Source organism: Peromyscus californicus, unplaced genomic scaffold, assembly GCF_007827085.1.
Source record: "Peromyscus californicus insignis strain IS unplaced genomic scaffold, ASM782708v3 Scaffold_24__1_contigs__length_46423439, whole genome shotgun sequence".
In the NCBI taxonomy this organism is placed as follows: domain Eukaryota; kingdom Metazoa; phylum Chordata; class Mammalia; order Rodentia; family Cricetidae; genus Peromyscus; species Peromyscus californicus.
In genome coordinates, this window is record NW_026294535.1 from 8,177,760 (window position 1) to 8,201,790 (window position 24,031).

At 43.4% G+C, this 24,031-nt stretch overlaps 1 protein-coding gene across 1 annotated transcript in view; it reads right to left on the reverse strand.

The window, feature by feature from the left end:
• Positions 1–18,615: 18,615 nt before the first annotated feature.
• The window catches only part of Slc17a8 (solute carrier family 17 member 8), a 45,267-nt gene continuing 39,851 nt past the window's right edge, over positions 18,616–24,031 (reverse strand). The window contains exons 11-12 of the mRNA XM_052753074.1: positions 23,217–23,344; positions 18,616–21,431 (exon numbers count right to left, since the gene is read on the reverse strand). Of these exons, the coding sequence (XP_052609034.1) occupies positions 21,087–21,431; positions 23,217–23,344 (473 nt within the window). The 3' untranslated portion in view covers positions 18,616–21,086. The remainder of the gene's footprint in view (positions 21,432–23,216; positions 23,345–24,031) is intronic.

Sequence of the window (24,031 nt, forward strand, 5' to 3'; positions counted from 1 at the left end):
CGCTCTCCTGTGTTGACTCACCTGCCTGACATCAGACCTGGAGTTCCCTAGCTTCCTCTCCCAGCTGTGGTTGCAGTCTGTCTGTCTCACAGTTACATGGTGGGAAGAGGCTCCCTAATGAAGCTCGTAAGAGGACATATGTTCCTAACGTTTTTAAAGATTATGTTCATCCGACCTTGCTCTTATGTCAGCTGTCCAGATGCCTGGCTAATGAGAAGGCGTAGGGGGCACCAGGGGCTAGAAACTCCAGGAAGGCATCTCTTTTTATTTCGTTACTTGAACAACCAGATGACAGGCTGAGTCCAAGCAAAGTCATTACCTCGTGAATTCAGGCCTTGCCACAAGCGGCTCACCTCAGCGGCTGCTTTATTCCTTGATAATTAACCTGGCATAGGTCTATGGAGTTTTCTCAAATGTCTTTGAGAACATTCTCTTTCATTTAGTCATCCTAACACATGTTTATTGAGAACCTACTATGTGCAGGCACCTTTGCTAAGTGTCCCGGCCGGTAGTATTCCAAACAAAGCCACTGTTCTCATGGAAGTCCTGTTGCCTCGTAATCAGGGCAGAAGAGGATCCGTATTTCACAGCACAAGAAATGAGGGCTCCGAGAGGCCAAGGGCTCTGTTTGACCATAGCCTCAAGAACGGCCCAAGCAGAGGGCTAAAGTGATTAGGTTCTGAACCTTGCTACTATAAAGATTATACCTTATAATGGAGTGTTCTGATGAACTACTTTATGGTATTTTAGTTTCTTCTCTGCCTATAAACTACTTGTTAATGTGTCACAAACGTTGGGAAGGTTCTGGAACCCTCCATCCCCGGTGGCCTTGTGCTTAAAAGATCCAGTCCAGGGAGAGAGGTGGACCCGTCAGGAATGGGGCAGGCATCCTTGAGTTCTTTCTCTCCCTCCAGTCTCTTAGGAAATGTTATCCAAATCCACCTCTGCCCTCGACCACCATTGCTACCACCTGGTTTAAACTGCAGGAGCTCTCGTCTACATTACCGAAGAGTCTGGCCCGCCCTGCCCTTCCTTCTCATCCGCCACTCAGCCAGGGAATCCTTTTCATAGGTAGTCTGGATCCTGCCATTTCTCCTCCTGACACCCCTCCAGGCTCCCTCTTCACTGGAGGGCACCATGTCTGTCTGTACGGTGGTCTGTAAGGCCTCACACCGCCTAGCATCCATCTCACTCACCACCTCAGCATCCACCGTTCTCCACTTGCTGCTCATGTTTCTAGTAAGAGTGTTGTGCTCGGTGTCCCTCACATCCAAAGGGATTTTTCCACCTCACAGCCTCCGCCTCTCGCTTTTCTATCTCACAGTTTTCTTCCAGGATGTCTCCATCTCCTCGAAGCCTTTGTGTGAGGGCTGCCTCCCTTTATCACTGCTCTTGAACTTGCCACTGGATGCTTCTAAGTCCCCTTCACTTGCTCTACATTTTTCCCACCACATTTATCACCCTTAAAAAATGATCATTATGTCTATTATCTTTACTTCTCCACGAATGCAGGAATTTTTCTTCTTTTAAATATTTATACATTCCTAGAAGTTAGAGTGTTATGCCTGAGGTTACTAGATATCAACCATTAAATACCCGCTGTCATCGTGCCTGTCATTATCAATCATTGACGAATGTCAAGGGAGAGAAATGGTAAGGCCCTTGAAGACAGAGTTTCCCACACCATCATTTAAAGAAAGGCCACAGACTTTCACAGTCAAAGATGACTAAGATTTGAATCCCGGGTCCGCCATGTACTTGAAACCTTGGGCAAATTACTTAACCTCCATGTGTCTTCATCTCTTGAATATTACATGGGAAAGATCAAGCCTGTCCCAACAGGTTGCGGTACAGGTAGTGCTGACACAGAAGTGTCAAAGGTCTTCTTTGAACTGAGAACAGTTAGTGTTCAATCTCTCAAACCAGCAATTTCTGTTTACCTCAGCCAGACTTTGTTTTACAGAGGTTCTGAGTCTGTTCTTCTGCTCCCCGGGCGCTGGTCAGACAGCTGTTCCGTGAAGAGGGGGCTGACAGAACCTTGGGCCTCCCAAGACATTGCTTCACCCTTCCTCATAGCTCAGCGAATCTGTAGCTGCCCGTTACTGAGCCCTTCGGAAGCCAACAGATAATAACGGGAGATAAATAAAACCTTTGCCACTCTCCGCTGCCTCGGTTTAATACAAGAGCTGCCAAAATGAGGTGCAACAGGAACCTTTGAACAGCCCAGCAAATGGTATGTGCTGATAAACGTTTATTTAGAATGAAGCGCCTTTTCCTGGAATTTCTCAGTAATTACCCAAATGTTCCAAGACCCTCTTAGATGGACATTTGGAGCTGTTGACCCTAAGCTTCTCATCACCAGCCATTCCCCTTAGTTTCCCCACAGTCTCCCCCACATAAATCCCAGGCTTCCAACCCTTTTTTCCCTACCAAATACATTGATGCATTACATAACCATTTCTGTGTTTTTTGAAATGATCTAATGGAATGGCCTGGTCAAAGATCTATACTCATTAGGACTCTTAATCAGCATGGGTTAGGCTCACAGTGCAAGCCACACTTCCAGCCAAGCACAAAAATGTCTGGTGTTTTATACAGACTGACTCAGCAGCCACTTGGTTTAAAAACATGTTCACTCACTCATTTTACATATATTTATTGAATACCTACATTCTGCCGGACACAATTCTATGTGCCATAGATGCAGTCGGAAAGGGGACACACAAGTGATTCCTCCCCTTTATGTGTTCTCCACTGTAACGAAGAAGATGGAGTATGTACCGGAAGTCCCTAAATGGAGCCCAGCCATATGTTTGAGCTTAACACAGAAGCCCAGGGAAGCTGATACGCAGGAAAAACCCAAAGAAATGGAGCCAGAACAAAGCGAAGAGGGTCCGAGGGTGTGTTGAGGACCAGCTTTTACTCTGAATGAAAAGAAAGCCATTGGGAGGTTTTTAAGGGGAAAAAAAAATAAAGCATGATCCAATCTTCCTGTGTGTGTGTATGTGTGTACATGCCATGCAGAGACCAGAGCAGGACCTCAGTGTCTTTCTCTATTGTTCTGCCTTATTAGGTAGGGTCTTTTTTGGGTTTTGTTTGTTTGTTTGTTTTTTGTATTTTCAAGACTAGGCAGGGTCTTTAACTGAACCAAGAGCTCTTTGGTTTGTATGGGCTAATTGGCTGGCAAGTTCTCAGGATCCAGCTCTCAGTATACAATTCTCAGTATCTACCTGCCTCAGCCCCTGTCCAACCAATGCTGAGGTTACAGGCATGCATAGCCATGCACAGCTTTTTATGTGCATTCTGGGAATTAAAACTCTTTGTACTTGCAAAGCAAGTATCCTTAGCCACTGAGCCATCTCCCAAGCCCCCATAATCTTTCATTTTAATAATCATCCTTCTAATAACTGTAGGAACCCAATGAGATATTTCTATCATATCCTTAAAATACTGAAAAAGGCCCATGGTACAGTAGTCAAAAACTTTCTTGAAGAGGCAGGCTTAAGCATTATTTACACATAATGTCTAAAAAACAGAAACAAACCAAATGCCTATCAACTGATCCATAAAAATAATGTACAGTGCATCCATACAGTGAAATATTATTCAGCCAGGAAATGGCTGTAGTATAGGTGGACCTCAAAAGCATGCTAAGTGAAAGAAGTCATACCCAAAAGACCATACTTTGTAGGATGCTACTTACAAGAATGGTCACAATGGGCAAACCCATAGAGATAGAAAGTAGGTAGGGAATGGGAGGATGATTAATGAGTACAGTGTTTCTTGTGTGGTGATTAAAAGTCACACACTCAACATGTGTAACATATCTCATCTGTTGTTGTTGGGGGGGCTTGTTTATTTGTTGTGGTTTTGGTTCACTTTTTTATTGATTTATTTCATGTGTATGATGGCTTGCCTGCATGTGTGCCTGGTGCCCAAAGTGATTAAAAGAGGGTGTGGGGTCCCTGGAACTAGAGTTACTGATGGTTGTGAACTGCCATGTGGGTGTCGGGAGTCAAAACTGGGACATTTGTGAGAACAATGCTCTGAACCTTTGGGTCATCTCATTGGCCTCTTGGTCTTTTGTTTATTTGTTTGTGTTTGTTTTTGTTTTTGAGATGGGGTCTTGCTGACTAACTTGGTACTTGCTATATAACCCAGACAGGCCTCAAATTCAAGACAATACTCCTGTCTCGGTCTCCAAGTGATGGGATTAAAGGCATTTGGGAACATGATCTCAGTTCTTTTCTATTTTAAAATGTTTTTAATAATTCTTTGAGATTTCATACAATGTATTTTATCATATTCACCTGTAGCTTGAGTTTTCCTGCCTGGCCCACAGTCAGGACAAATCTCTCTCACCTGCCAGTCCCACAGCCGCTCAGACCCGACCAAGTAAACACAGAGACTTACATTGGTTACAAACTGTATGGCCGTGGCAGGCTTCTTTCTAACTTTTCTTACTGCTTAAATTAATCCATTTCTATAAATCTATACCTTGCCACGTGGCTCGTGGCTTACCGGCATCTTCACATGCTGTTTCTCATTGTGGCGGCTGGCAGTGTCTCTGACTCAGTCTTCCACTTCCCAGCTTTATTCTCCTCCTTGTCCCGCCTATACTTCCTGCCTAGCCAATGGCCAATCAGTGTTTTATTTATTGACCAATCAGCAACACATTTGCCATACAGCGAATATCCCACAGCATTCACCCATGTTCTTCTTCCTAACTCCTCCCACATCCACCGCTTTCCATACCGTCCCCAACTCCATATCCTCTTTAACCCAACACGTCCAATCTGAGCTGCCTACATTCTTCTGTAGAACACAGAAGACATGACATTGTGAGACTATTCAAGAGGCCCCGCAGCTCCTCTCGTCTCTTCCTCATAACACTGACCCAAGTCCACGCTGTTAAGATGCCAGGTTCACCAGAATGGAGTGTGAGAGGTCACACAGGGTGGAACAGGGGAACCACAGTCCACAGGCAGCATCAAATACCTGTGAGAGGCCAACTCACAGCCCAGCATCAGATGATTGCAGTCACAGGACTGAGCCCAGGGCAGGGCAGGCCAGCAGGAGAACCATCTCACTGAGCACCACCCCGATTCCTGACTCAGAGAATTAGGAGCAAGTAAATAGGTTTGTGCACTGAAGACAGAGAAACTTAGCGGCAGTTCATCATGCACTGAAAAATAATATACAACTCTTCAGGGTTGTTGTCGCAAATATGTTGATGAATTCACCCATAAAAAGCATAGTCTTCAGCAGTTCTAAAATATGTTTATATATATATATATATATATATATATATATATATATATATATATATATATATATATATATATATATATATAATATTATGGCCTTTATCAGAGAGAAAGAGAAGCTCATGAAGCTGTGTTGGACCAGTGGACCTAGAAACTCCTCCTCAAAGTGAACTCTTTCATCAAGCATAGTCAGACCACATGGAGCCACAAGCCCTAGAAAAAAAGAAAAGAGTCATTTGACTCAACTCCCATTTCAACGAAGGATTTTAAAATTCTCATAGCAATCAGGATAATATTTATTATCAGAACTGATTATGAAACTTATTCCCAAAGAAGATTTTAAAATGAAACATCCACGAACTCCACAGTGTTCTGATCCCATGAGGCAGAAATACCAAGGAAGCATTACATCATTCTTAAAAATGTAGACTCAGTGATGATCTTTGACCATGAACCCTTGGAAGCAACTTTGAACAAATGGAATTCTCAAAAACATGAAAAGCTATTTTGTTTTTTAAAAAAAAGTTATATAATTAGTAAAAAGCTTACTCATGCTGTGCATAATCATTTAACCCAGAGAGAAACGAGATTCACTTTGATTATATAAATAGCCCTATTTTGAACAATTCTTTAAGTAGTAGTATTTAGCCAGTCTTTATAGCTGTTTATTCCCAGTACCTCAGAATATTTTCCATGTCTCAAAGACATTTCCACTATCTCCTTAGAACAGTGCTTCTCAACCTTCTTAATGCTGTGGCCCTTTATTACAGTTCCTCATGCTGTGGCGACCCCCAACCATAAAATTATTTCATTGCTACATCATACCTGTAATTTTGCTACTGTTACGAATTATAATGTAAATATCTGACATGCAAGGTATCTGATATGTGACCCCCCTCCAAAGTGGTCACGACCCACAGGTTGAGAACCACTGACCTGGACTATTATTCATCGTGCTTGGGTACATATTGTAATCAAGTGTTGTTGTATAGTTTGAGAGGAAACTATGCCAGAACTTTCAAATTGAGTTCAGCCTTTTAATTTCAGTGGCTTATCATTGCCATCTGGAATGGTAAGGATGGGTCTAAAAGGGATATTACCAGAGATATTCTTACCTGCCTAACTACCTGTGACTACAAGCCACACTTCTGTGACCTAGGAAAGGAGGGAAAAGGCGGTGCAGAGAAGGATGAGAAGACGTGAAAAGTTCAAATGAAGGAAGGAAGCAATGAAAATGTGATAGGGAATAAACAAAAAGAGAAGAAAAAGAGCTAAGAAGGAAGACTGGGTGCTTGAGTCAAAGAACCAGGCTTCCAGAAAAGGCAGCTCTAGCTACATGTTTTGTCTGCAGCTCACTCTGGGCCAACTTCAGCCTCTGTTGCATCAAGTCAACACTAAGAGTACAGCAGCCGGCGATGAGTACAGAGAGAAATGAACAGATCCGTTGACATTCCGATCACACTGTCTGAATGTGGTCATGAGTCTCACCCATGCGCCATCAAAAGGGAAGTCTGGAGGTCTCACCTCAACACACTGGAAGTTTCTATCATACAGGCTCTTCCATGCAGAACACCAAATGGTTATCCAGCTTCAGGATGCGACAACATCATTTTTCCTTCCTCATGATGTTCCTCAACAAGAGAAAGGTGTAGCAACCAGCGTGGGAGCTTCACCAAACATCCCTACTGCCACACTGGCTTTGAAAAGAGAAATGAATCGTGCACTGACTGAGGCTTGATGCCGTCCTTCTCCATTAGAGACAGGTGCTCCTGGGGGGTTCTACCATAGAAATGGCTGACAAGGTCAAAGTTCTCCCATGTTAATGGTATGTCTTAGTGGTCAAATTCTCCCATGTTAATGGTAAGTCTTAGTGGTCAAAGTTCTCCCACGATAATGGTATGTCTTAGTGGTTTCTTGCAAACATTATTTCAGAGTCTGCGCATCATATTATAATACTCGCATATTTACAAAGGGGGAGGAGCTGATAATTATACTGGGTACACATGTGTTTAAAGTGCTTTTAAAAGTCCTGGAATTTCAGTCACCTGCCTGTCTATTTCAAATCTCAATCATCTGTCTGTCTATTTCAAATATAAAGAAATGCTCTACAAAGCCTCCTTGAAATCAGTTCCTCTGTTCACTGACAATGCTTTGGGCTTGTGTTGACACTGTGCCTCCCAGGGAGGGGGTCATAAGACAGAAAGCAAGGATATAGGGCTCTTTCAATCTACCTTGAGGGCACCCTTTGAGGGACCTAAGACCTCCCATTGAACCCCACTTACTAAGCTCCACCCCCTCTGATAGTTCTGTGCTGAGGAGCAAGCCCTTAACACACAGGCCTTTGAGGAACAGTCAGACACAAACCAACACTGTCTGTTCTGTTATCACAGCTAATAAATGTAACGCGTTACTACTCAGTGGATGGTAGATAATGTAGACAAGCAAACTTAGGAACTTTCCTTTGAGAATACCTCTTATGGACAAAGGCAAGAATTTATAATCAAGAACGCCATTGTTATCATTTACAATGATGAAAAAAATCTAGAACTAGCAACCTAAAACAGCTAGCCTGGATGCCTAACGTGAAACAATTCCAGTCAGCCATTATATAAATCACATCCCCACTGGTGAGAATACAAAGCAGGTAGAACTTGTATTTATAAATGGTGGTAAAGTAAAAATAGCACAGCCACTCTGGAAAATTGTTCGGCACCTTATTAAAAGGTTAGATACACACGTACCCTGTAACCTAGAACTACTTGCTAGAAAAACACACGTGCACAAGAAGACAATAATGTTTATTGGAGCTCTATTCATAAAAGCTATGCATACACTGAATAAATAAACACAAATGTAAAAATAAAATTTTTGTAAAAGTAACATGTAGAGAGTGTTAGAAGACACCAAATGCCCTCTGCTGGCCTCGATGCACATGAATAGGTACACACACCACACACACTTATGCACATACATTCATACAGATATACATAGGAAGGGAGGGAGAGAGGGAGGGAGGGAGGAAGGAAGGAAGGAAGGAAGGAAGGAAGGAAGGAAGGAAGGAAGAAAAGAAGAAAGGAAAAGTTAATTGTATAATGAATTGGAAAGAACAAGATGTAAAACTGTGCATCTTAATTTTATTCAGAAATATGACTGTGTAGAAAAGATATTGAAGGCATATGGGCTTGAATGTTAAGGGTAAGTTTAATGTTGGTAGTTAATTTTTATTGCCTTCAGTATATTGTTATGTGTTTTGAACTTTTTCTATAAAAACTAGGTATTAGGGCTGAGCATGATTACGCACACTTTGGATCCCAGCACCCAGGAGCTAGAGTCAAGAGAATCTCTGTGAGTTCAAGGCCAGACAAGTCTAGATAGTGAGCTCCTGGCCATCCAGGCCTACAAAGCAAGACCCTGTCTCTAAAAATAAAATAAACAAAACAATATATATTATATTTTCTTAGGAGAAAACCTTTGTTTTCAAATATCATGTATTGTATGATCTATGTACACAAAAGCTCAGCATAGGTGAGTCTGTAATCAGGATATATTATATATTAAAAAAAAATCTATTTTCAGTAAAAGGAAAACAAACAAACAAAAACAAAAACGCTCAACCTGGTTTTCTTTGAACTCTCCCTGATTTCCAGTCCCACACCCTGGTCTCAATGCTCATTCTAAATTATCCAACAGTCTCCTGACAGACCATTCTCGGAATTCTCTTTGTCCCAGCCCCATCCAATGGTCTTCTGACAGGTCATACTCTGGATTCTCTTTGTCCAACCCCATTGTTTCATCTCGGGCTGTTTCCTCCCTTTCTAGGGAATAGAATTCTATTTTTGTCTCACAAATAAGATCTCTTCTGAACTGAGGGGTTTTTCTGCCCCCTGGGAGGCTTGGTTTCCTCCAGGCATCTTCTTGTTTGTATTGCAAAGTTTCCGCATCTGTGAGAAACTCCTTGCCTGGATGTCACAAGAGCAAGGAAGGCAGTAAAAATCCTGCCCTTTATTGAACATAAACCACCTGGGGCTTTTGCGATCACCTGGGCATTAAAACGACTCTTGTCAGGATCACTATGACCCCCCACGTTTGCTAATCTCAATGATCTGATCTGTCTTTTCTTACTTGAACTGGGAAAGGCTTGGGTACAACTGCCCAGCTCTCTCCCATGTCATGCCAGCTCCTCTTGGCTGAGGGCCACTCTCTGGGTGCCCCCTACCCCACCTTACTTTTCCATTCCTTCTACCGGCTCCAGCTCATCTTCCCAGGCTCTTGAAGTTGAAGCTTTCTCAGGATGCAACTATGTCCTCTGTTCTGAAGTCTTGATGACCTCACCAGATCTCATCACTGTATACCAACCGCGTGTGACATGAAGCTGACTCATGAAAGGCAGCTCCAGCTCTCACTTCCGCCCTGAATTCCAGGCTGTGTTTACACTGCCCACCCAACAGCACCAATAGACGAGTAGACCTCCAAACTCAAGCCTAACATCTGATTCCTCCCCCACCCCCTCCCCCCACCATCAGCATATCTACTCCTCCCCTGGTCTCCTGCCTCTCAGGAAATGTTCCCTCTTCCATCAAAGTTTGTTCAGAACCCAGGTCTTAGAATTCCTAGCCACTCCCCCATGACCGTGCATGCACTGGCAAGATGCTTAGTCATCCCAGGGCCTTAGTCATACGTAGTCCGTGTGCTTCGTGATGACTTAATCTATGCATGTGCGTGGCATAGCTACAGAAGCCCCTATGTGCATAGGCGACGGAACCTATAAAAAGCGGGTTCCACCTATCCCTCCCGTCCCGTCTCTTCCTGCAGGATCTTTCCATAGGCCTAAGCACCTCCTTCTGTTCCCTTCCCTTAATAAACTCTTATAGTGGGCATTGTTGTACCTCATGGTTTTCTCCAACAGTAAACAACACCACTTGATAAATAACACTAGCCACCTTAAGAAACTTGCTGATTTATGTAGAGATATAGATATATGCCAAACATTGCCTCCTCTGGACATCTTTATTCCTGCTTTCGCCTCTGCCTAGAACCCTTGTCCAAACACGTTCTAGACTCCACCACTGACAACCTTCAGTTCTCTGATCAAGGTCCACGCTAGCCCTGAACACTTAATATAACACGTTCTCCTTAGCTCTCTTATCCTTTGTGCCCTAGTTCATGCTTATCCCTACCAATCTCTGACATGTGGTGATTTATTAGTCAGCCACCTACTTTTTATATCTGGCCTCTAAATGTAAACAATGCAAAGCATGTGTGTTAGGATTCTGCCCCCACTCCAGCTGCATGACCGCACATGCGCAGTTCAGGAGCTAAGCAAAGGGTCTTGCGTCTTACGTCATCAGTGTGTGATGGCGATTACTGAAAGGACCAAGCAGGTGCCATAACAGGCTGCTCAGTCTTCTCTCAGAGATCAGGCCTCAGTTTCAGTTTCCTGAGACTTGAGCAAGCAGTTTCTGGGAGGGCCATGAACAAAAGACATAGTCCTTGCAGTAGCTCCCTTTCTGCACGTACTCTGACTGCTCAAAGTTCAGCCAGATATCTACTGTCTGGGGCCCCTCACCAACTTAGAGCTATGTGCATGATGTGCTAGGCCAGCCAGCCCCCATGGCAGCTCAAGGACAGAGCCTGGACCACTGAGCCAGCCCCCACAGTCAGTACGTGCTTGGCCAGCCAGCCCCCATGGCGGCTCAAGGACAAAGCCTGGGACTTGTGCTGGGCTGCCCCCAAAGTGATAATTGTAACCACCAATCAGTAAATTCAAAGGTTACATACCCTCACCCAATTAAAAGAGAACAGAGATAAAGATAAACCAATCCGAGTTGCACCCGTGCAAACCCCCCCCCACCCCCCTTGAAGAGTTTGTGGTTTTTGCCTTTAAAAAGCTAGCCACACAAAGAAAGAGCAAGCTCCTCCTGGCCTCAATGCTACTACGAGTGAGCGCTTTGGATCGAGCTTCCCTGCCCGCAGCTTGTAAACAGAAATAAACCTTGCTTTTGCATTCTGTACCTAAGGTCTTCGGTGGTCTCTTTGGGGTCATGATCTGGGCATAACAATTACGTGCATATACAGCGTGGTCATGCAATCAGCGCATGCATGTGTATCTCTGTAAGCTTACCTGTGCATGTGTATGAGAATCCTTAAAGAGCCAGACACAGACTCCTCCCCCTACTCTCTGCTCGATTCTCTCCTGCCCCCACTATCTCTCTCTCTCTCTCTCTGTGCTCTCTGCATATGCATCTCCCTCAGGCCTGGTTCTTTTGTGTCCCCCCCACAATAAAGCTCTGATACTGAGTTTTGTCGTGACCTCATGACCTTTCTGCACGGTAACCAACACCGCTTTATCTTTAAAAAAAAAAAAAAGAGAGACTTGCTTTCTAGCTCCAGTGCTTGACACAGGTGCTCAGTGAAGGTGCTAGATAGTTATTGAGTGTATAAGAGAATGAATGAATGAATGAATGAATGAATGAATGAATGAATAAATGATTGAATCAACCAGCAATGGAATCTCTCCTGCTTACTCTGCAGGCCTCCCAGGAAAACACTGAGCAAGGATCTACTTGTTTTGATGAGGACACACCCAATAGCAGCTGTAAACTCATTTCTTTCTTTTTTGTTTTGTTTTGTTTTGTTGTCGAGAGAGACAGTGTTTCTCTGTGTAGCTTTGGAGCCTGTCCTGGAACTCACTCTGTAGAGAGATCCGCCTGCCTCTGCCTCCCGAGTGCTGACATTAAAGGCGTGCGCCACCACCGCCTGGCAAATTTGTTTTCTTAATCTGCTCCCACCCTTCATTTTGTGGTTTCCTTTATCACCGGCATAAGGGATATGAGCCTGACTGGCAGAAATTCAGAAGCTCAGCCCAGGAAAGCAGCTAAAATCTTCAGCATTCCATATGTAAATTCTTTTTTTCTTCTAACTAATTTCCCTGTTTAATAAAGATCATTCTTTTTTTTTAACCTTCCTCCCTTTGACAAATATTTACTAAGTAACGATTAAGTGCCAGACACTATTCTCAGTACTTCACAAACATCAGTAACCAACATAAATTGAACACTCTACCTTTTGGAGCCACTATTGACCTGGATGGGTGTTCTGGAGTCCAGAATCCACCATCCTGCATCAGGAACGGGATAAGCAGTTTCCTGGTTGAGAGAGTTGGGCTTTGGGCTACTGCTGTTCCAATCACGCGTTATCAATGGGGACACTAAATTGAGCCGCCCTGACTTCCAGCCAATCCTGATGTTTTCCCGCCCTTCTCCTCCAACCCCCACTTCACTCCTCTCCCTCTCTCCTCTTGAGGTGCTGGTACCTGGTGCCTTCAAGTCTGCAGCTTCCCTGCTGGCTGTGACCCAAGACAGCACCCTTCTTTTCTGAGTCAGTTCCTCAGAAGTCACACATTCCCCCAAAGTATCCTAAATATAACTCTTCTACACATGGCTTTTAAACTTTTAATTACAATTTTAGAAAGCCGATATAAATACCTACATCTGATCTGTTGTGTTTAATAAGTCTACCTAAATGACAATATAATTCTCCATAACTACCATAGTAGATTTTGAGGAATGAGCCCACTACTGGGTACCCGTATATGCTGCAGGGCATGTGACAAGTTCTTTCTAACCCCAGATGGCTGAGGAAAAAAATTCAGGACCCCTGGGAAAACTCACACATTCTCTCTCTCTCTTTCTCTTTCTCTTTCTCTCTCTCTCTCTCTCTCTCTCTCTCTCTCTCTCTCTCTCTCTCTCTCCCCCTCTTTCAGGTTTAACCCACCTCCTCCTCCTCCTCGTAATTACCATAACTACCCGGTAGCTGGGGAAACAGGAAACAGGCGCCCCTGGCTCTGGGGCCTCACTCCAGCTGAGCAGTTGGTGAGAAGAGGAAGCCCACCAGCTCATCTGGTTTTCACCTGTGCCTGTCCTTGGGCCTGGACTAAACTGCCAGGCTCCTTCTTTCAGGGTTTTCCCCTTCACACTAAAATAAGCAGGACTCTGTCCTGACGCCGAGAACACCATTGTCTAGAGATACTGCCACATGGAGAAGCTGAGGAGACCAAAGCAAATATGAAGAACTAAGTCGAAGATTAAACTAAAATTAGACCAAAATATGAATTTAATCCTAAATTCGATATTTAATTAGTTCACTCATTGGGTGAAATCTCATATTTAATTATTCTGAATTAAGAATTAGGGCTGCTGTTTAGTATAATGATGTAGCATGTGTTTACTGTTTATGGAGTTCTATGTTCAATCCTCAGCACAAAAAAATTAAAAAGACTAATTTATTAATCTTTGAAAAGTTTGTTTCTGTGTTTATGTATCAGCAACTGCATGTATATAGGTGCACTGTGTGTGTTCCTGGTGCCTTCAGAGGCCAAAAAAAAGGGTGTTGGGATCCCTGGAACAGAAGTTACAGGAAGTTGTGAGCCATGAACAGGGTGCTGAGAACAGACTCTTGGCCTCGGTGAGAGCAGTAAATCTTTCTACTACTGAGCCACATCATCTACATCTCCAGCCCCCAATTTATTAATCTTATTTGAAAATTAAGGAGCTAGATATGATGGTGGAGGCTTATTATCCTAGCATTCAGGAAACTGAGGCAGGAGGATTACTACGTGTTCAAGACTAGTGTTGGCTACAGAGTGGGTATCAAGACTCCTAGGACCGTACAGCATTATTCCCACCAGCAGTGAAAAGGGTTCCTCCTGCCGACATCCTCACTAACATTTGCTGATTTCTCGATGACAGCCGTTGTGAACCTGGCGAGACAGAACTCAAGGTGGTTTGGGTTCTCATGGCCCCGATGGCTGGTGAAATGTTTGCTAGCCATTTACATCTCTTCTTTCCAGAACTCTCTTCAGCTCTATGGCTCATTTTCGTACTGAGTTGTTTGTTTTGTGATGCTTTTGTTTCCAGTTCTTTGTATAGTCTAGATATTAATAGTGTATGGGATGTAGAGCTGCCCTCAAATCCAATCAGAAAGCAGTTGGTTCCCCTCCCCCGCCCCGCCCCAGATTGTCGCGGCACCACTACACCAGGAGAAACAGCTTCTTGGCAAAGTGAAGTGGCTCTAGGTAAGATACTCAAAAAGGTCTTTAAAAAACTATTTAGTTTATACTCATAGACGAATGCTGCCGTAAGCCGTAATCAAATAGGTGTCTCTCTGCCGTGAGCGGCGGGGAGTGCAGAGACACGTAACTGTGCAAGGTGCTGAGAATAAGTGAATATGGAGTGCTCAACCATAAAGACGTTTATTCCGCTACCTCTAAAATGCATGAAACATTGTATGAGAGGGGGCAGAAAAATTGTAAGAGCCAGAAGATAGGAGGGAGGGCTATGGAACGCTGTCTTCTGGGTGGGATAACAGCCATTCCGATCATCCACGCCATGCAACTGTGCTTATCATCCACTGAGCCTGGACTGGAGTGGCCTTGTCAACAGCCCACCACCACTGGGGGAGGAGCTCAAGGGGCCCTCAAAAATAAAAGAGTTAAGACAAACTATTTTCAAAGGAATTTTCCAAAATGATTTCTATATTTTCATAATGTAATTTTTATACTATGGCATCTCTATTGTTACACTTTTATTTTGCATTATCTGTCACTTTAGCGTAGTATATTTTACTTGTAGTCATAAAGGGGAAATGAGTGTTTCACACAAACATGAGTAGAAAGTGTCAGGTTTAATGAGCAAAAAAAATTGATATATAGCTATAAAATAATTAAATTCTAGTGTTTTCCACTAATACACTATACATATCACTTTATTATTATTTTTTTAGCTTGTAGCAGCACTGAGACTGAAACACAGGTCATTGCTAACCTCTGAGCCATACCCTTAGCCCCCAGACACTGCTTTATTGTAGCTGATTATTTTAGAAGTAAATCTATAGTCAGTTTGCTTTTCTCTCTGGTGTAGCATGTAATAACATTTAATATTCTTTTGTATATATGAAATAATTATTCTTAGAACTTTTTTGAATGGGCATGTTACTATATCATTCTTTTCATTCATTTTTGTACATTAGAATTGCTTCCTCTGTCACAGATTATCTTTAACTAAAATAAAACTTGTAATATTTTTATAATCACTACCACCCCATTTGCTTGTTTTGACTAGGAATCTCAAATACACATATTTTTTTCTTTTTTTTAATTTAATTTAATTTTATTTTACAATACAATTCAGTTCTACATATCAGCCACTGATTCCCTTGTTCTCCCCCCTCCGGCCCCCCTGCCCTTCCCCCCAGCCCACCCCCCATTCCCACCTCCTCCAGGGCAAAGCCTCCCCCGAGAACTGAGATCAACCTGGTAGACTCAGTCCAGGTAGGTCCAGTCCCCTCCTCCCAGGCCGAGCCAAATGACCCTGTATAAGCCCCAGGTTTCAAACAGCCAACTCATGCAATGAGCACAGGACCTGGTCCCACTGCCTGGATGCCTCCTAAGCAGATCAAGCCAATCGACCCATTCAGAGGGCCTGATCCAGTTGGTGACCCCTCAGCCATTGGTTCATAGTTCATATGTTTCCATTCGTTTGGCTATTTGTCCCTGTGCTTTATCCAACCTTGGTCTCAACAATTCTCGCTCATATAAACCCTCCTCATTCTCGCTAACTGGACTCCCAGAGATCCACCTGGGGCCTAGCCAAGGATCTCTGCATCCGGTTCCCTCAGTCATTGGATGGGGTTTCTAGCACGACAATTAGGGTGTTTGGCCATCCCATCACCAGAGTAGGTCAGTTCGGGCTGTCTCTCGACCATTGCCAGCAGTCTGTTGTGGGGGTATCTTTGTGGATTTCTGTGGGCCTCTCTAGCACTTTGCTTCTTCCTATTCTCATGTGGTCTTCATTTACCATGGTCTCCTATTCCTTGTTCTCCCTCTCTGTTCTTGATCCAGCTGGGATCTCCCGCTCCCCCAAGCTCTCTTTCCCTCGACACTCGCCCTTCATTACCCCCACTCATGTCCAGGCTGTTCATGTAGATCTCATCCATTTCTCTGTCATTGGGCGATCTCCGTGTCTTTCTTCAGCAGACAACCAGCAATATTTTTAAGAAGACAGCAGAAATGAAATAAGAGCCAAAAAATTCTAAAACTGAAAAAAAAACTCAGATTAGGAACACAATGGAAAAGCTTGTAGCAGATGAGATCTTGCTAAAGAGAGAAATAAAAAACAAAACTAAAGAAAATAAGTCAGAAGAAGATATCTTGATTGGCACATAAATGGGCAAAAGGTTCTGAAGAGATGGAAGTCTTGAGTTGAGAAAGCAGAAAGCAAGCATATATGAGCACATGTGACATGTAAGTGGGGGGATCCCATAGGGAGAAATGTTTAAGTAGGGGAAAGGAAGGGGAAGAGAAATGGGGGGCAGACAGCGGGAAGGGACAACCAATGTAAGGATGGATGAAAAAGCCGTGAGGAACCCTGATACTTGGTAAGCTAATTTAAAAATAAAGCGAGGTGTCATGGCACTCATCTTTTCTTAATCCAAGCATTCCAAAGACAGAGGCAATTAGTTAGTTAATTATATGTGTTTGAATGGGAGATGCCTTGCATGGCTAGATAAAGCTGATCTCCGATGTCATAGGTTAGTGAGTGAAAATTTCAGTGCCAGCGTGGGCTACCTCCCTATGAGTTGCTGGACAGGGTGCCCCCTGGGGTCTCTGAAACAATATAGGCAATTACCACTGCTGCCAGCTGTCCACCAAAATGAGACTGTAAGATCCCATTGCCAAAGGCACTACGTATTCTCAGCCCAGGACATACAGAAATCAAGTTGGAACGAAGCTAGACGCTTCCTCCCACAGGCTATACTTTACAATGCTAGAAGGTTCTATGCAGGCTGCCTGCTAGTGGGGAGGTGTGGGTGGGGCGTTGTCAACAGCTTAACACAGGTGTGAACCCTGTGTCCTACACTCAAACTGCCAGGCAAGAGATGTGGTTACTTGTGCATCAGTGGTATGGCAATTATGGGGGCAACCAATAACTTTCTGGTTGGAATTGAGGTCCACTTCACAGTAGGAAATTCATGCCTTGCACTGTAAAATCGGTCAAGAAATATAGGTCCTACTGAGGAAGCCACTGCTACTGCTTTGCTAAATGGAAGGATGTGCCTATCGAATTGCCTTCTAAATCATATTTATGCCTATGTATTAATGTAGCTGTCAGCTTTAGTCAAGAGACAGTAACTTCAGAGATGCATTACTGATCAAAGCAACAGCTGAATGCTCAATCATAAGTGTGACATCTATATCACCCTCTCCAAGATGCAAGGAGCACTGTGGAAGAGGAGGCAGAAAAAAATATAAGAGCCATGGGAACGAGTAGAAAGTTGTGGAATGCTATCTTCCAGGCACGCTATGGCTGCTGCACTCTCAAATTCATGGCAGCTAGAATTACCTGCACAAGATCTGCACAAATTTGAGACAAATCCAACATCCCCCCCATTCACAGAGTAGGGAGGAACTCACAAGGGCCCACCCCTCCCGGAGGATCTACAAGTAGCTACTGGTTGCTAGGGGAGAAAGGACATTTGTAAGTGCCACTGATAAGGTGCCAGGCTCTTGTAAGCAGGCCTAACGAAAGTTTTTGGATCATAAAACAACAACAAAATTAATGTAGAAGGGAACTAGATGGGAAGAGAGAGAGGACCAGAAAGGGGGTGCATGATCAGAGTATCGGGGGTGATATCATCAAAAGACATTGTATGTGTATGTTAATGAAACTGTCATAACGAAACCCATTGTTATGAATAATTAATATATGCTAATAATTTTTCAGATAAAGCAGCACCTTGAGAGATGATGGCGGAGTTTTCCAAAGCTGTGTCAGACATGGATTTACAAATGGAAAAATAAACTAAAGAAACTCGGCCGAGAAAAGAGAGAACTCTGGAAGTTTTCTTACATCAAGGACGTCTCTGAGAGTTCTTGCTTGAACAGAGGATGACGTCATTAAGCAAGAAAAGACGAAAGAAAAGGAAAAACAGGTTTGTTGAGTTTGAGAGGCTGTGGCATGAAATAGAAATGCTGAGCTCCATATTGGATTTAACAACCAGGAAAACATAACAATAGTCCATTGTGTTTAAAACACTATCAATTCTTCTTCTCAATTTCAGGAATAGCCAAAGCTGCAACTATTTGCAAAAGTGCAATCAAGACTTTATTTCAGTAATCCAGCGTCCTCAGGACCCCTCCTGCTGGAGAATCAACACTCCATCTCCAAAGGGTAGCTCTGCAAATGGACAACAAGGGCAAGATGCACAAAAGCTGGCGACTGTCACTTGTCAATGCTGTTCAAGTATAATTAGTGACCCTGTGAAATCTGTGTGGAAGAAACATCACCACAAGGCAACGTGCTGTATAGCATTTAATGCCATGGTCCAGCCCACCGTTAAAAAAAAAACTACTGTACATGCAAGTTATAAGTAAAACATGGTATTTCTGCATGACGTCACCACTAACAGATTGTGTCACAGTCTACAGCATTGCCTTCGTGATCATCATGAGGCTTTTCCTTACATATAATTATTATGCTTAATTATCACACAAAGGAATAAACACTGGCTATTATTTTCTAGTTTTGTTTTTTTTACTTAGAAAACAGTGCAATTTTCATAATAAACTCTGTGGCCAGTGGATGAAAGGACACAGCATTCTTTCTTTACAAATGACATGGTCGCCCAGGAGTTAAAGATCATGATGATGTGACAGCTATTTTTCTTAGGTACTTTATGCCAGGAACTGCTCTAGGGGACTTAAATGGATTCATGCAATAAGGAGATTTTTTTTTTTTTTTTTTTTTTTTTTTTTTGGTTTTTCGAGACAGGGTTTCTCTGTGTAGCTTTGCGCCTTTCCTGGAACTCGCTTTGGAGACCAGGCTGACCTCGAACTCACAGAGATCCGCCTGGCTCTGCCTCCCGAGTGCTGGGATTAAAGGCGTGCGCCACCACCGCCCGGCACAATAAGGAGATTTAACAACAACTGATAACACAAATTATATACAAATAATCAAAAGAATACTATTTAATGGGAATCAGCCATTCTCTTTTAAAATCTAACATTAGTCTTTTTATCAAGTACATTATAACTCCTTAAGTATAACAAGGGACCAGAAATAAAGTGGGACAAACTGGAGAAATATGATACTATAATATACTACAAGTAAATCTGTATTTTGTCATCACATCGAATTTTTCTTCTGAAAATATAAACAAAATTTTCAAAGCAGGAAAATAATTTTATTTTCTAATAACCTCTTATATGCCACCATTGCATTCTGAATTATGTCTGAGAGTTTCATGTTATTGCCTTACACAATCACAGATGAATTTTCCAACACCAATTACAGGCCCGGTTGTCTGGGACATTTTGACTGCAGAATTTCTCTGTGAAACTACGGCTATCTTTTTATTTTCAATGAACATTCCAGGTACATTCCTTACAAATATTTTGGGCATAACATTATGCCATCTGACCACACTTCCTGTTCTACTCACTGTCAGAGAAAGCTGGCCACACACGTTTGCTTAAACAAGACTCTTTCCAGAGACCAGTGGCTAAAACTCTCCTGAGACCACTTTTTAGATTACTAAATGTTTTAGGGGCTAATAGTTAACTTGGGACATTATTTGACCACATTCTTGATACTGTAGAGGGTTTAAATTTAATAGCCAACTCTTCATATACATCTTTTGTTTTGAGACATGGTTTCTCCGTGTAGTTTTGGTGCCTGTCCTCTATCTCGCTCTGTAGACCAGGCCAGCCTCGAACTCACAGAGATCTGCCTGGCTCTGCCTCCTGAGTTCTGGGATCAAAGGCGTGAGCCACCACCACCTGCTCCATATACTTCTTTTAAACCATTCCAGGAAACTGAGCTATCTTGCTTAGCTTTATTCTTTGTTTTGTTTTGTTTTTTTTAACCAGTCTGTGACTTTTAAAGAAAAAAAGCTATTGATTCACCAAATTGTTTGGTCCATCAGGTAATATAGGACCTTAATGGTTTTGAGTCTAGAATTTTATAAGTTTGAATCCCCTCTGCCCCATTAGTCTAAATATTTACACACACACACACACACACACACACACACACACACACGCACGCACGCACGCACGCACGCACGCATCCTTGACCAAACTTGGAATTGCCCACAAAACAGCTGATTCCATTTTCAGTGTTTGTCATTGAAAATGTCCCCACACTGAGCTGAACCCTTCTAAAACTCCCACTCATCTGCCAGTCTCAGGCTTGGCCCTGAGAGGATGACCTTGGGCAGGTTATCCTATTCCTTTAGCGTCCCTAGCTGTAAAATGGGTACAATAACTACATGTAATAGGGTGTGGAGGTTAAGTAAGTATGTTCATAAAGCACCTGGCACAACAGAGAGCCTCCGTGAGTGGTTCCCTTCATTAGGTTGGGGAAACTCTCCTCTGCACGAATATCTTAGGAGATGTGCTGACAACCACCGTGTACTCTTCTCCAGGCCAAAGACGGAATTCCTTCAAAGTCTGTTTGAGCAACAAGCTACTCCTTATTTTTCTAGCCATTTCTTTCTGAATAACTAGTTCTTTGAGAGAAGGCTCGAGAGCCAACAGCCACCCTACCCCACCCCACAAAAAATATGATCAACTATTTTATCAGATGAGAGCAAGAGCCGTTCTCCTATCTCTGGAAGAAGGCATTTCTCTTTCCTCGGCTGTTGACTTAATCTCCTCTCCCCACTACCTCCAGTGTCCCATGATTTGGCCCCCTGGCAAGCCGAGGTATGGGAAAGGCAATGGGTATGGATGCTTCTGGTTGTAAGCTGAGGAGAAGCTGGGCGTTAGGATGTTTCTGAGAAGTCCTCTTCTTCGTTCCGGTAGGAGAACGCCTCTTCCCCGTCAAAGGAAGCTTCTCTCTGTTGTCTCCACCCGCTCCTCTGGGCCTCGCAATTCTGGATGGTGGCTCCGTACGACATCTTCTTTCTGGGACTTACAATAGCCTCATGGTTGAGTTCTGTCTCCTCGGCTAATTCATCTTGGTCAATGATTCCACATTTCTCCTCAGAGAGACTCTCCGGGTCAGCCCAGTCCTGTTTCTCCCCAGAAGCGAAGACCCCGTAGAAGACGACACCGCTGTAGTGTACCAGGGCTGCTATGAGGAACACGTTCTGCCATTCCTCCCGGGTCTAAGAAAGGAAACAGCCAGTTACTGCTTTAAGCAGAGAGATTACCGGTGAGCCCTAGAGTCCTTTCCTGGGATGAAAACACCCACTCCTCAAAGGCTACAGTGTGCTTCTGGGTAGACATATGATAGAACCAACATCCAGAATCTATACTTAATTTGAGTGCTTGAAAATGAAAATGGAAGACTACAATGAATGCTAAGATTATATATATATATATATATATATATATATATATATATATATATATAATATATAATGTGTGTGTGTGTGTGTAAAAAATACAGGTCACGTGTAGTTGAGGAGATGGCTCAGGGGGTTTAAGTGCCCTGGATGTTCTTACAGAGGACCCAGGTTCAATACCTAGCACCCACATGGCGGCTCATGACTATCTGTAACCCCAGCTCCAGGGGATCTGATGCCCTCTTCTGGCTTCCATGGTATATATGGTATATGGTATACATATACACAAGCAGACAAAAAACTCACTCACATAGAATAAATGTAAATATATTTTTAAAGATAAAAATAAGTTTAAAAACTACAAAGGGCTGGGCGGCGGTGGCACACGCCTTTAATCCCAGCACTCAGGAGGCAGAGGCAGGCGGATCTCTGTGAGTTTGAGGTGAGCCTGGGCTACAGAGTGAGTTCCAGGGCAGGCAACAAAACTACACAGAGAAATTCTGTCTTGAAAAACAAAAAACAAACAAACAAACAACAACAACAACAACAACAAAAAGGTTCAATAAAAACTAAGCACCACACCCTTGAAGATTCAGGATTTATAGACTATGTTTATGGGTGTTTGTCTGTGTAACACATGTGTGCCTGGTACCCATGGAGACCAGAAGAGGGCATAGTGGTTAAGCGCCCTGGATGTTCTTATAGGGGGCCCAACTTCAATTCCCAGCACACAGAGGTGGCTCACAATCGCCTACCTGTAATGTTAGCTCTAGGGAATCTGATGCTGGAGTTACTAATGGTTGGGAGCCATGTGGGTACAGGGAAGAGAACCCTGGTCCTCTCAAAGAGCAGCAAGTGTGCTGAGCCTCTCTGAATCATCTCTCCTGCCCCCTTGAGGGTTCTTTTTTTATTTAAATAACATTTTTTCATTTACTTTATATACCAACCGAAGTTTCCCCTCCCTCCTCTTCTCCTGTCGCCCCACACCACCACCACCCCACCCACCCCACCCCACCCCGCTCCTCCTCAGTCTCCATTCAGAAAGGGGCAGGTCTCCCATGGGCTTGAACAAAGCATGGACATCACAGGACCTAGTTCCTCCCCTTGCGCCAAGGCTGGGCAAGGTGGTTCTTAAGAAAGCCCATTAACGTCTTGTTTATTTTCTCCTAAACAAGGAGGGAAGCTGTACCACTACTTCATGTGTGACAGGCTAAGTAATGACTGGACATGGGCTAACCCGTTTTAGCACTTAGAATCATAAAACAGTCTTAAATAAAACCTCCATTCTGGGTTGGCTCGCCTGAGTTTCTTCTTTGTGACCCTAAACAATCTCTATGCCCTTTACTTCTTTGCTCCAGACATTTATTTCTCAGCTTAGAAGAAGTGGAGCTAGACAACAATTAGTCCTGGTGCCATCAATAAACAATGAAGCGAAGGAGGGAGGGGAGGGGAAGACGAGGAGGGAAGAAGAGAAGGAGGCGTTGTCCGAGACTCAATCACAGACAAGGGCACACGTACACACCGGGGTAGGTCACTAAGCTCTCAGGTTTATGCAGTGCTTCTGCCCTGATGTTGTAGCCCCACAGCCACAAAGGAGGTCATTACCTTGTGCTTGGTCATGGCGCCAACAATGAGAGGACAGACCATTCCAGACAGGGTCCCCACTCCGTTAGAGATCCCCATGAGAATGCTGGCATAGCGCGGAGCAATGTCCAGGTGGTTGACATTAAAACCTACGGCAGAGCCCAACCCTCAGTGTCAGAGAGGAGAACGGAATTCCTAAGACCCTTGGGGAAATGTGTGGCTTGCCCCCAGGCGCAACCATTTGATCTTCTCTAGTATATGTTTAACGGATATTCTACCAAGAGGGCCAGGCTGGACATTGCCAGGCTGTGCCTGCACAAAGCAGGACTGTCCGTGTTGATTAGCGATGCTTCTACGGCGGTGAGAATTACAGAAAATGTGCCCAGCAGATCTGGAACTCTAAAACCCAGAAACTCTAGACCCTTAGGAGGTCTAGAATGTGTCCATCTGAAGCAAACAATCAAAAACAATAGAAAAGAACCTTATCTTCCCATATGGCCTCTCCCAGTCCACCACTAGAAGTCCTAAAAGTCCTCCATAAATGAGTCTGCCTTAGTGGCTACATAATTTATTTTAAAAAATGACATTTCTAACTATTCATAATTATTCTTATGTTTATTTTCATAAACATAGACAGGACTCTGAATAATTTACAAAGGATTTTCATGTTTCAAATCTGTATATTTGGGCTCACAGCTTATTTCCATCATATAATCAAGTAGAGGAATAATATTGCTATTTATCTGTAACAGATGCTGTGACATGACACGGGAGAAATACAGATGTGAACACCTGTGGTGAACATCTGCACTATTCTAACCACACAGTTCCATGGT